Source organism: Anolis sagrei, chromosome 1 (assembly GCF_037176765.1).
Source record: "Anolis sagrei isolate rAnoSag1 chromosome 1, rAnoSag1.mat, whole genome shotgun sequence".
In the NCBI taxonomy this organism is placed as follows: Eukaryota; Metazoa; Chordata; class Lepidosauria; order Squamata; family Dactyloidae; genus Anolis; species Anolis sagrei.
Genome location: NC_090021.1, coordinates 206,780,671 through 206,794,701, shown reverse-complemented (window position 1 = coordinate 206,794,701; position 14,031 = coordinate 206,780,671). Strand labels below are relative to the sequence as shown.

Below are 14,031 nucleotides of genomic sequence, written 5' to 3'. Positions count from 1 at the left end.
CTGCCCCAAATCTTTTATTCTATTCATAGCACAATCTAAGCAAAACTTGACAAGCAAAGCACAAACTGGTTCCATTTCAAGTCCCCAAACTACAAACTTGGCTAAAATGTGTCACAGCCAAAAGTAGGATTTCAGGAGAGCAACTGTATTAGGATATACTCAGAAAGCATTCACCTGATACCACTGTAGCACTTTGATACGACATTAAGTACAATGGCTCAATCATTCAGAACTGTGGCATCTGCAGTTTGGTTAAGGGCTTTGACTTCTGTTCAAGAGAGTTATAGTTCAGGGGAATAGCTGAGAGCTCTCTAGCAGACAGTTATGACCACTTCATCAAATTTCAAATCCCGAAGATTTCCATAGGATGGGTCCATGGCAGCTAAAGTAGTGTAGACTATAGATACACCCTGAATCTCTCTAACACTTAAGAGTTCCCAGATTTTAGGTGCCCATTAGAAACCCAACTGGTGACTTTGGGCAAATATACTCTTTCAGCTCAACAAAAAGGCAATGGGAAATCCTTTTGCACAAATGCTGCCAAGAAGACCGTGATAGGTTTACCATAAGGTTGTCATAAAATAAACAATGACTTGATTCTAATCTCTTCTGCTTCTAACAAAACCTGGAAAAGTTACTTTATGAACATCTAGAGTACCCCAGTCCAAATAAAGTAAATGTGGACAACTGATAAGGAAAATTTCCATTTCCTCCCATCTTGTTTCTCTCCAGTAGTTTCCTAGAGTTACACAGTGTACTCCTGTATGTTTCAACAAGTGTTCTAATTTTTGTGTATTTCAATAAATGTTCAGATCCTGTCCAAACAGAGTGAAAGCTGCCCACCCTCCAATAATAAATGAGTTAATTTTACTAAGCAATATTTGTTCCAGAAAGATTTATTTCTTTGACACAGATGAGCAAGTTTCAGACATGCATATTGAAACATGTCTCAAACACGTTTGGTGATGATTTTTATTGATTTTATCAAAGGGATGTGGAGATAACATGAATACCAAAGAAAAAAGATGAATTGAATATAGATTAAGAAAGTGATTATACCGCTTTGTGGGATAACTCCTAACTTCAGACCCAGTTTGGTAACCTGAAACCTGGCTTGGTTAAGGGTAAAGAGGAGAATTGCAATGGGCTACTTTTTCTAGGACAGGGGCCCTTAAACTTTTTAAGCCAAGGATGGACTATAGTTTGAAAAAACATGATCTAATCCCCATGTACACTGCAAATATCTTATTTGTAGTGCAAAAAAAATGAAAGAACAAAACAATATTTAAAATAAAGAACAATTTTAACAAACATAAACTTACCAGTATTTCAATGGGAAGTGTGGACCTGCTTTTGGCTGATGAGATAGTCAAGCTAATTAGAACTGTTGTTGACATGTGCCTTTAATTGGCTTCAGAGTTAAGTCTAAAGTTTAGAATGAGGTTGGGTAAATGACCCTGGAAGGTTGCATCTGGCCCGTGGACCTAAATTTGGAGGCCCCTGCTCTAGAAGAACTGGGTGTCCTTTTAACTGGTAAGAATCAAATAGAAACTGATTAAAGTCTATGCTGTCTCCATAAATATATGACTATTTTCTACTCTTCCCTTACGGCCCTTATGGAAATTTAGGTTGTGGATTAATATCTTGAAATGTAACTGTAGACTTCTCCTGGAAGCCTGCTGCAACATCACAGCTGCTTCACCTGTGCAGATATTACATCAACAACACAATGGAAGGAATGAACTACTCATTTGATGAAGGCATTTGGGACAAGGTAACAATAACACAAGAATTTCAAAAATGATTGCCTAACTATGGCGAGGTGGAACACAAGTTTAGATTGTTATTTATTGTTGTGTACCTTCAAGTTGTTTCCATCTTAAAGTGAACCTATTACAGAGTTTTGCTCCAATATTTATTCAGAGGGGGTTTGCCACTGCCTTGATTTCAATATAAGAAAAGTCACCCAATGGATTTCCAAGGCTGAATGGGGATTCTAACCCTGGTCTTCAGCATAGTACTCCAAGTATGAACCCCCATGCAGGCTGTAAATTTACATAATTTTAATATATACAACAGATGTAAAGTCATGCTTAATAGGGGACAAGTATTAATCCCTGGATTTTCAAAGTCTCAGTTGTTCTCAGGCATTTGAACATGCTACATTCTGAATATTTTATTAACATTTTGCAATTCTGGATGCCTAAAGAGTAAATCATATTTCAGCTGAAGTTGATGTAAATTTGGCTAATTAAGTAAATGACTGGACTTCAGGACGACTAAATATAAAGTGAATCTAATACCAATTTCATTCAGAGGACCAAAATGGATAAAACCCAAAACAATGTTTGCTCTGATTCAGTAAATTTATAATGGTAATTATCCTAAAGGGTGCCAGAAATGAATAACCAGACAACTTGGAATAATTCTTAAGTCATCATATATTAATTGTTATAAATTCTTCCTATACATTTGCTCAATAATCCCTTACAACAGCAACCCTATAATTGGGATGGTTTTGATGTCCATGTATTGCCAGCTGATAGGAATAAAGTGCCTGGTAATTTTGTGAACTCACCAATGGCCCTATCTTTCTGTGCTGGTGGGATTGCATGCTCCTCTTTTCCATGCCACTGTGTTAACATCACTAGCCCCAAGTATATTAGACAATGTGCATTCTGCCTCATTTTAATGAAATGTTACTTTTAGTGAATGTTTGTTTAAGCAGTCTATTAATGTGTGAGTAGGGTGGTTTCTTATTGAGATCAGTGTTTTATTTATTTTTAAAAACTTATAGCATTTTTGTGATGCAGCGGTTTGCACATTGGATCACAATTCTGGAGACTACGGTTCAAATCCCCCCGTACCCATTAAATTTACTGGGTGACCTGGGTTAGTCTTAGGACCCTTCCACACTGCCATATAACCCAGAATATCAAGGCAGATAATCCCACAATATCTGCTTTGAATTTATCTAAGTCCACACTGCCATATATTCCAATTCAAAGAAGATAATCTGGGATTTCATTCAGCTGTGTGGAAGGGGCCACACACTCTCAGCAGCTGAAGGAATTCCTATGATAATTTTACCTTAGGCCCCGTCTACACTGCCATGTAATGCAGTTTCATAATGCAATTCAACTGGCAGTGTAGATAGGGACTTAGGTTATCCTAGGTCAGAAATCAATGTGAAAGCCTACAACAACAATTGCTTTAAATGATTTCATGCTGTTGATGCAGTTATTTATATTTCCCTTTGAGTTGTATTATTCAGTTGTTTAAATTTCTCTTTGGGATCCGCCTTAATTCCCTACTTTAAGAGAAAGGTGGTATACAATTAAATTAAATTAAATTAATTACCGTAAATGTTGACTGCAATACTAGTACAATTTCATCATCCCCATGAGTTAGATTACACCATAATTCACAAGAAAATAATTTCAAACAGAATCAATGCTAATGGTGATGAAGTGAAAAGCAGTAAATCTAATCAAACTTAATATTGTCAGGTGTCCAGTATACCAAGCCTTCAATTCTTGGGATGAGGCATAGTGAAGAGGAACATGGGACCTTTTGCTATCAGAAAAATATAGAGCCTTTTTTCCTTCAAAGTGAAAGATCCTCAGTTTTTTCAAGTGAAAAGAAACTACATTTCAGTAAAACACTGATTTTAAAAAGATATTCAAGGACTGGCAAGAAGAAGAAAAAATGGAAATGGAACTGAAAGAGATGAAGAGAAAGGGTTTTTTGTACTTCGGCACTCTGTTGGAAGTATAAAAAGCTGTTTCATATCAAGCGCTTTGCTAAATTACAATTTCTATTCACTATCCAATTGTAGATGATCAATATGCAGTGAAAGAGACATTACTATTCCCCTTTCATGCTAAAGTAATTACACAAAAATCTGCTCTGTTTTATCAATACCAATCTGATTTTCTCAAGTTAATCTAAACAGAGATATTAATGTTCATTCAAACACTTGAGTTTTATTACTCTCACTATGTACCAAGAATTAAAATGATAGTTATATGGCTTTTGAATACAGGGCACAGTCCAAATCTAAATATTTGCAACAGAGATGGTGCCAACTGAGACAACTGGCAATAACCCTTTAACATTATGCTGCCTCTGTATTATTTTGTAATCACTTAGTTTTTTTCCTTTTTTAAAAAATGTGCTACTGTTGCCAAAGCCATTTACATAAAAGCAGGGAACCTTAAATTAAAGCAGGTGGGTGTAAGCAAATTACCAGTATGCTCTACTCATTATCTCAAATGCCACATCATATGGATAATACAAAACGTTTCCTATGAGAAGCTGAAATGTGCAAAAGTGTGTTGTGATCTCAGAGTGAGGGAATGAACTGGAGCAGCCCAAGGCCAACTCTAAATTGCACGCAAGAACAACAAAAAAGAGTCTTCCTCTTCTAATTACAAATTTCTCTCTTTTGGGAAAATGGGACACAGTAGGAGTAATTTACTTGTTTAGGCAAGTTATAGCTCTTTCCATGAAGCCTCCGCCTCTTTTATCTGATGCACACACACCCTGGTATTTCTCTAATGCAACATGAAATGTGTGGGACTTTTCCGATGGCAACTTTCCAGACTCATATATAATGTAAACAAAATAGCTTCATTATACAACTTTCTCCCACTCATAGTGAAATTACTTTAAAAAGTCAGAGCAGCCAGCACAAACTGGTTGGGGCTTCAAGGGCTAGACAGTGGCCAAGGCAAGTTATTTTATGAAGCAGGTCCAAAACGTGGGAGGTGGAGCAAACCATGAATGAGAAATTATAGTCTCTTCTACACAGGCCTTACATTTTAGAAGAAAGTGGGATAAAAGGGGGTGGCGACATGACATACTGAAAATGTGTGCTGGATCATGGGATGGCATGAAAAACACATGATACAAAGGTTCACTTAAAATTCACAATCAAGTGAAAAATGAGATGCTACGGAGGACTGTATTTTTAAAAATGAGATTTCCTTGTGGTATGCTGGTGTAGACTGGTCCAGCACTTATCCAATTTTATAATCCCAAAACAGCTGATTAGGGGTTTAAACAGATGGAGCCAAATGGAAGCATGAGAGGAAAAAATTCCCATGAGAAGAACTCTCTCCAACCATTCAATTATTCTCATATTTCTAAAATTGAACAGAGCTTGAAATTACACAGTGGGCACCAACATGGCAGGCAAGTGACCCTAAAAGGAAACGGGGTTCAAGAGAGCAAACCAAGGGGAACCAGGAGGGTGAGTAGAGACGATGACAGGAAATCCACATGTGTGCACTTTGTTATATCTGCATCAACACTTATGAGGTATGGCACATCTCAGAGGGTCAATAAAAAAAGAAACAAACTTGTGGAGGATGTCCCGTACCTTTTGCAGTTCCATTCAATCTGCATTATCCAAGCCTTTCAGGATGCCATGAGACCATTTCCCAAGACTAATGGCTTCATGTGAGGACTTGCCTTAAGGTACTGGGGGTTTTAATCTTTCTTCCTCCAGATTAAGTGCCTGTCTGGAAGGGCCCTATGCTGTATCAGCACAAGAATAGGTTTCCCTGTACATCCGGCCTCAGGATAAAATATTGCTCTATCAGGTCCCAGTACTGGGGCAAAAATACAAAAGTGACATGTTCACACTTACTAAAGAAGTCAACCTAACCCTCTCAGGCAGCAACCACCAGCATGGCTGGTATTGAGAAAGTGCAGGATTCCGATTGGGGTGGCCACTTATGCATTCACCTCCTCCCAAATGAGAGGAAATACATTGAGGAGGAGGTGCAGGCTAAAGAGGGCACACGTTTTCTTTATATTTGCACATACCAATTTAAAGGTATAGGGGACTCTCCACACCAACGCAGTTGGTGGGGAGAGCGATTTGCCCCACCCCCTGAAGGGAGAGAATGGGAGGTTCCTGTTAGAACCTCCTGGAAGGGGGCGGGGGCTGGCTGGTCATGTGAGCCAGCCCCTTACCTCAGTCTTGTCTGACTTTCCGAGGAGACAAGACGTGTTCCGCGATTGCTCCAGGTCGGTTGGGAGCTCGTGGGGAAGGAGGGCGACGTTGCTCCTTCCCGTCCGGCCTGGAGGATTGGGAGATCGTCGGGGCGCCGAGGGGACGGCGGACGCTGCTTCTTCGGCGGCCCCCGTTTTTCGTTTTGTGTAGGCCGCGGTTGAGAGGAGCGCGGGGCGCGCGCGACTCTCGCCGACGCTGCCGGGGGGTTTTTTCCTGGCTGGTCGGGCGATGCGGTTGCAAGCCCCTAGCTTTTGCGGCGCCTTGGGGAAGGGCCGCGGCTTGTTGGAGGCCCTGGGCGCTTGGGGCAAGTGGCGCTGGCAAGGGGCGCGCGGAGGCGCGCAGCCGCGTTGCGCTCTTTTTGCGCCCGAGGGCGCGCGTTGGCGGGCAGCCGCGCGGTCGTCCACCCAGCTATTTGATTTTTGGGTGAACGGCTGGGAGCGCGCGCACTGGGGCCGCGTGGGGATTGCGGCGGCGCCCGAGCGTTGCGGCGCCATTTTGTTTTTTCTTTTGGTTTGGCGGGAACGGCCGCCATTTTGTTTTTTCAGTTATTGGTAGCGGCCGCCATTTTGGGCTCCTTTTTTGGGGTCCAGCGGCGGCTGCCATCTGGAAGCGGCCTGGCCCTTTCGAAATGGGGTTTATTTTGGGGCTAAGGGTAGCATAGGCCTGCAGCTGGCAGCGGGGCCTGGTTATTCGTTGGAGTTTGGAGTTCTTTGGGGGGACTAGGCTTTTCATGTACATTACACAAGCATTTGTATACATGCATTTCGACATATTTCACGTATATTGATATGGCCTATGATTTATGTAAATAAATAAATCCATATACAGGGGAATTATAATAAAGGGATAGGTCACACACATTGTGCCATGGAGAATGGTAAACTTTATTGTGAAGTAACCTGGCATTTGTGCAGGGGGCATTGTGAATACAAGTACTGATGGGCATACTCCCCCCCCCCCATCCTGATTTGTCACTGTATAAAGGAAACAGGGGTTCCCAATGGGCATAGCAGTTGGTTCTTCTATAAGTGGGGCTGCTATTGTGTGGAGGCAGGATACAGAAATGTGTCTTTCAACTCTTTGATTCTATAACGGGGGGTAGGGGTTTCTTCCCCCTTCTATCGCTGCTGTTGGGTATTTTTCAACTCTTTGATTCTATGATGCTACAGCAGCAGTATAACGCTGTTAATGGGTATGGGGGTGTCGTTCAACTCTTTGATTCTATGTTTATATGGTGGTGGACTCGCACAATTGGAGTTTGGGTGGTTTGGAGGGTTGCCACCTAAGCATAGTGTTGTGGTGCAGGCGCTTATTGCAGTTTTTACCCCCCCTTTTTTTATTTTAGAATGCCTTCAAAGAAGAACAGAGGGGGCCCTAAGGGGAAGGGTCCCGCGGAGAAGTCGGGTCACAAGCGACCCTTGCGCCAGGACGGGTCATCGTCGGACGACGATGGGGTCTCTTTAGAAGACTTAGAGGCCCTATTGCAGCGCGTCAATCAAGTGGAAAGGAATAGGGGGGTTGGCTTGGTTGGGGCTAGTTCGGCAGGTCGCCGGGCAAGCAAAAAACAACTATTTAAGTCCTTGTTGTCCCGTGTTTCCATTTTAGAGTCGGCTTCGACCGTAGGGACAGATAGGGCGATCCGGCTTACTGACCAATTGGCTGCTCCGGAGGCTGCGGGGAGTTCTTCTCGGGTGTCTTCAGCTGTGCAGGCCGTTACCAGCTCCGAGGCGTGTCCAGTTGTGCAGGCTGCGTCTGAGGCTTCAGCGGCTGCTGTGGCCGGACCTAGTCAGCCCGTGGCATTGGCCTCCGGGTCTAGTGCTGCGGCCGGGTCCACTCAGTCAGTCAGGTCGATGGCTGCTTCCTCTGGTGTCGGTGGGAGCGAGCAATTGGTGTCGACTGTCCCGGCAGGTAATTGCACCACACTAACATCCACATCTCCTGCACTTACATCAGTTAATACGGCGGCTTCAATTGCATGGCCGTGGGGCCAGGGCCGGGCTCATTCGATAGTGGGGATGCAATCACAGGGGACGGTTGGGAACCAGTCAGTGAGTGGTGTGGATCCTAAGGCAGGTGAAAAGTCGGAGGAGGCCAACTCTCAAGCGATCAAGCCAGCTGCTGTTACTTTGGAGTCGGCCCGAACTGGGGAAGCTAGTAAATTCTGGGGAACGGCCAAATGGCCTCCGCAAGCAACCCCTACTGTTAGTCTTTCTGGCTTGGGATCCCATTTGGCTTCAAAAACAATGGAAAAGATTTTAAGGAACGAATATGTGGATATTTTTTCCCTGTATTTTAGGGACATGGATAAGAAAGAGAAGGAGGAGCTAGATGAGGACAGTAAGGACAAGATCAAAAAGCGCAAGGTGGAGCAGAATTGGGAGAATTGGCTCCCTTGCTTTACAATGTATGCGAACCTGCTTTCTGATGCTGCCCCTGAAAGGGCTACAGCTTTGTGGCAGTATCAGAACATCATTAATAAAGCCTATGTTAGCGGCCCTCCTAATGCTTGGCTGGAATATGATAGGCGGTTTAGGACCGAGGCGGCTTCCCATCCGGATAAACGTTGGGATTTGATTGATGATCAAATTTGGATTGAGGTGATGAACCCCTCTAGGGCTTCCTCTGCTTTAAAAGCGGATAGTGGGCATACCATTCAGAATAAGGCAGGGCAGCCCTTTCGGCAGGGGGCTCCCCAGCAACAGTCTCAGCGACAAAAGCCTCTATGTTGGGAATTTGTTGCTCAGGGAGCCTGTTCACGTAAGGGATGTCGTTATTCCCACTCGTGCGCAATCTGTTATGGCACACACCCATCCAGAAATTGCCCCAAAGGGAGAGGGGCGAGAGGGAATCCCAGGGACACTCAATTCGTTAAGAAGCCCTCAGGACAGGCCCCAGTTCCAAAAGGGCCCCAGCCCAATTAAGGTGGAGCAGTTGAAGGTCTGGTTAGATAGGTATCCAAATAAGGGGTCTGCTAAGTACCTGTGGGAAGGTTTCTCGGAGGGTTTCCGTATTCCGGCGTTGGGTCCGAGGTTCCATACTCTATCCCCAAATTTAAAATCGGTTATTGGTATGGAAGAGTTAGTGCAGCATAAAATAGATAAGGAAGTTCGGGAGGGAAGAGTGTTGGGCCCATTTGCTGAGCTACCTACGCCAATGTTGAGGGTATCACCTTTGGGGATAGTACCAAAGAAGACCCAGGGGGAATATCGCCTCATTCATCACTTGTCCTATCCTAAGGGCAAGTCGGTGAATGACGCGATTCCAGATGAGCAATGCTCTGTCCATTATGCATCGTTTGATTCGGCCGTGCAGCTGGTTCGGCGGTTTGGGCTGGGGGCAGAGCTGGCTAAATGCGACATTAAGTCCGCGTTTCGTTTGCTTCCCGTTCATCCGGCGGATTTTGAGCTGCTGGGGTTTCAATTTGGGGGTTTTTTCTATATCGACAGGGCACTTCCCATGGGGTGCTCCATTTCCTGTGCAGCCTTTGAGCAGTTTAGCACCTTTTTGGATTGGGCTGTGAGGTCCAAATCCGGAATGTCCGGAGTCACCCATTATTTGGATGATTTTCTTTTTGTGGGACGCTCCGGGTCAGGCAATTGCAGGGGTTTACTGGAGTCATTTCAGGAGCTGGCACAGGAGTTAGGAGTGCCTTTGGCGGAAGAAAAGACAGAGGGTCCAGCAAAGGTTTTGACCTTTTTAGGTATTGAGTTGGATACGGTTCAGCAGTATTCCCGGTTGCCCCCTAAGAAAGTGGCAGACTTGACAGATAGGGTTCAACAGTTTTTGGGACGCAGGAAGGCCACTTTAAAAGAATTTCAGGAGTTAATCGGCCATTTAAATTTCGCTTGTAGGGTTGTTGCCCCAGGGAGAGCTTTTTTACGTAGGCTTTGTAATGCCATTTCAGGAGTTAAAATGCCCCATCACAGGATTAGGGTGACCCGTTCAGTTAGGGAAGACTTGTTCATTTGGATGGAATTTTTGGAGGGTTTCAATGGGGTTTCCTTTTGGAGGCAGGAGTTGAGGCTGCAGGATGCGCTTAAGGTGGCATCTGATGCTTCAGGGGCAGTTGGTTTCGGGGTGTTTTTTCAGGGACACTGGTGTGCCGAAGTCTGGCCGGACAGTTGGCACACGCAGGGGATTACCGCAGATTTAACGTTTTTGGAATTTTTTCCCATACTTGTTGCTGTTACGGTATGGGTGGAGGCCTTTGCTAATTCGACTGTTCATTTTTGGTGCGATAACCTTGCCACCGTTCAGGTTATCAACACCTTGACTTCCAAATCCAATAGGGTGATGGGGGCGCTCAGGCAATTTACGTTACACTGCTTGAGGCATAATATCTTGTTCAAAGCCTTTCACATAGCGGGAATTGACAATTCTTTGGCTGACGCCCTATCTCGTAAACAGATGGAGCGCTTCAGACAACTCGCGCCCAACGCCGACGTTCATCCACAGCGTATGCCAGGCCATCTTTGGCAGGTTGGCGGGACGAGGCGGTAATGGGTATGGCTTTGGCTTTAGCCCCAAGTTCACGGAAGTCTTATATGAGGGTGGTGGAGGAGTTTCATGACTTTAGACAGTTTTATCTGTTACCGTTTACAGTACCGATTCCTTATGAACATTTGGCGCAATTCTGTGTGTACTCACGCAGAAGGGGCCTAGCGCCGCACACTATTAAGTCCCAGTTGTCGGCGTTGGCCTACTGGTCAAAGGCACAGGGTTTTTCTGATCCTACAAACGATTTCCGCCTCCATAAAATCATTGCGGGTTGGGCACGCCAGCGGGGTCCTTCGCACGATAAAAGGGAACCTTTGTCTCCCACAATTTTGAAGGGATTGAAGGGAACATGGCCCAGGGTGTGTCAGTCCGAGTATGAGCAGCGGTTATTCCATGCGGCGGCCTTGACGGCCTTTTTCGCTGCTCTTAGGATAAGTGAGTTGCTTGCCATGTCTAAGAGGGATGTCTCTCAGCGGGCATTGGTGTTATCGGATATAAAACTTACACACGACACCCTCCAAATTCTAGTACGTTCGTCCAAGACGGACCAGCGAGCCAGGGGCGCTATAGTTACATTGGACAGATGTAGCGACCCTGAGCTTTGCCCTGTTTCGGCTATGGCACAGTTCTTTCAAGTCAGGACTCAGGCGGGAGGATATTTGTTTTGTCATCATGATTCCACCCCCCTTACAAAATACCAGTTTTGGGTCATCACTGACAGGGCGCTGAAGATGCTGGGGTTGGGTGCTCATAAATTTGGAACTCACTCCTTTCGGATTGGGGCAGCATCTTCGGCAGCGCACTTGGGTTTCAATGAGGAGGCCATCAAATCAATAGGCAGGTGGAAATCGGACGCCTATAGGCGTTACGTTCGCTCGGTACTTGTGTGAGTTTGTTGTTTCTCTTTCAGAGTTTGCCAGGCTGGCGCATAGATGGAGAATCCTTGTTTGTGGGCATAGCTATGTCCACTGGGCGGAGAGATACGCCAGGAACTCGTCCTTTGGCCAGCATCTGGGTTGCGCTTCCACTGCATTGGTCGAGTGGAAGGGTGTTCGGGGCCTTCGTTGGGACGGTTTGGTTCCCTTGTTGTTCCAGGACAGGAGCAGGCCCACTCCTGATGTTTTGGTGCTCCATATTGGAGGTAATGATCTGGGACTGCTTAACGGCAGGGCCTTGTATCTGCAAGCACGTGCTGACATTTTGAAGATCTGGCAGGCATGGCCCAGGGTTCACATCGCTTGGTCGGCCATTATTCCACGCCTTCGGTGGCCAGGAGGTGGTGATGTCAGGAAGCTCGAGAAGGCCAGAAAGCGTGTGAACCGGGCCATGCGCACGGCTTTAGCACGGGGCAGGGGGTCTTACATCCCACATAAGGACATCACGCACGACAAAACACAGTTTTACCGTTCTGACGGGGTTCATTTAACTGATTTGGGCAATGCACATTTTTTGGCCGATTTGCAGTTAGGTATTCAGCAAGTTTTAAGGGGCTTGGTGGGGGATGGGGGCGAAATAGACATTTGCCCCCAATCTGTGGCGTAAATAGTTCAGGAAAACACTGACATGGAGGTATACTCATGGCACCCATTAAGGGTGGGGGGCACTCTACAACAAACACTCACCTTCAAGTCAACAAATGGGTGAGGGGACATCCATTGGCCCAGTAAAGAGAGAAGCTGATATTAATAATCGGACACAGGCTTCTCCAGACTGTTACCTTCAGGTTGCCTGGTTGGGGATCCAGGGCACACTGACATCACACACGCAGTAGCTGGGGACGCTGACTTAGCTTGCCACCAAGTTCCTTGACACTTAGTTTAGTTCAGGTAAAGTTAAATAGGTAACATTCAATAAAAGTTGCCCAATTTGAATCCATACTTTGTTGTCTGTCTCGTTATTTCAGGGGTTAAGGGGCAAGGGACTCTCCACACCAACGCAGTTGGTGGGGAGAGCGATTTGCCCCACCCCCTGAAGGGAGAGAATGGGAGGTTCCTGTTAGAACCTCCTGGAAGGGGGCGGGGGCTGGCTGGTCATGTGAGCCAGCCCCTTACCTCAGTCTTGTCTGACTTTCCGCCCGCCACTCCCGCCCATTGACAGTATATGTTGGTTGCCCGTTTGGAGCCGGGTAGGAATTTTTTGCCTCTCATGTTCTGGGGGGTTTTTTCGCCTACCCTATACTGTTATTAGGGGCTAGATGGAGTGGTTTTGGTTTAAATAGGCCAGCGTAAATAGTTCAGGAAAACACTGACATGGAGGTATACTCATGGCACCCATTAAGGGTGGGGGGCACTCTACAACAAACACTCACCTTCAAGTCAACAAATGGGTGAGGGGACATCCATTGGCCCAGTAAAGAGAGAAGCTGATATTAATAATCGGACACAGGCTTCTCCAGACTGTTACCTTCAGGTTGCCTGGTTGGGGATCCAGGGCACACTGACATCACACACGCAGTAGCTGGGGACGCTGACTTAGCTTGCCACCAAGTTCCTTGACACTTAGTTTAGTTCAGGTAAAGTTAAATAGGTAACATTCAATAAAAGTTGCCCAATTTGAATCCATACTTTGTTGTCTGTCTCGTTATTTCAGGGGTTAAGGGGCAAATGAAAATGTTGAAATAATTGCTAGAATTTAAATACAAATATGGCACATCTTAAAAGATTAGAAATTGTGATCTGTATACTTACTCAGTGCTATTGGCCACCACATTCCATCCATGTTTAAATATTTGTCAGGATGTCAAACTGAAGACAGAGCCAGCTACTCCAGATTGAGGACGCAGAACAATACATTCAAACTACAAGAAAGGGATTCCACCAAAACATTAGGAAGATCTCCCTGGTGGAATACACTACCTTAAAGTATGAAGGAACTTCCTTCCTTTTAAACAAAGACTGAATTACCAACTGATGGAAATTCTTTGGTTGTGTCTTCCTGCATAGCAGGGGTCAAACTGGGTGGCCCTTTCAGTCTCTTCCAACTCTATGATTCTATTATTCTAAAACTTCTTCAAGGCCCTTTCTTCTCTATTTTTGAGCTGAAGTTAGACTTGGCCACACCTCGATGGAAAAATGCGATCACAGAAGATTATTATTACTATTATTATTATTATTATCATCTTTATTTATACCCCGCAAAATCTCTCGAAGGACTCGATGTGGCTTACAATGGCCAAGGCCGCTGACAACACAGCATACAATACACAATAAACTCATAAGCAAATAATAAACCATCAAGCAAGACAATAAACAATAACATCATGACACAATTAAAATCAAAGGCCAGGCCAAATGCAATGGAAAAAATTAAAAGTGCTGAGCTTGACAGGTAAATTGTGAAGGGTGTTGGAGGTAGGTGCAATGTGCAGACAATCCTGAGTCTCTAACAAAGTGCATTTGGGACTTGAGGCCAGGAGTTTCCTATTCTGGAAAGGCACACTGGAACAGCCAGGTCTTCAGGCTCTTCCTAAAGACAGCCAGTGTTGGGGCTTGTCTGATATCCTTGGGGAGAGA

The 14,031-nt window shown here is 45.1% G+C and overlaps 1 protein-coding gene across 1 annotated transcript; it reads left to right on the top strand.

Annotated features, from left to right (window-relative positions):
- The first annotated feature begins 7,367 nt into the window (after nucleotides 1–7,367).
- LOC137097756 (uncharacterized) lies at nucleotides 7,368–13,082 on the top strand. Its single transcript, XM_067472701.1, has 2 exons — nucleotides 7,368–7,930; nucleotides 11,430–13,082. The coding sequence occupies exons 1-2, from the start codon at nucleotides 7,369–7,371 to the stop codon at nucleotides 12,059–12,061; spliced, it is 1,194 nt and encodes a 397-aa protein (XP_067328802.1). The 5' UTR covers nucleotide 7,368; the 3' UTR covers nucleotides 12,062–13,082.
- The last annotated feature ends 949 nt before the right edge of the window (nucleotides 13,083–14,031 follow it).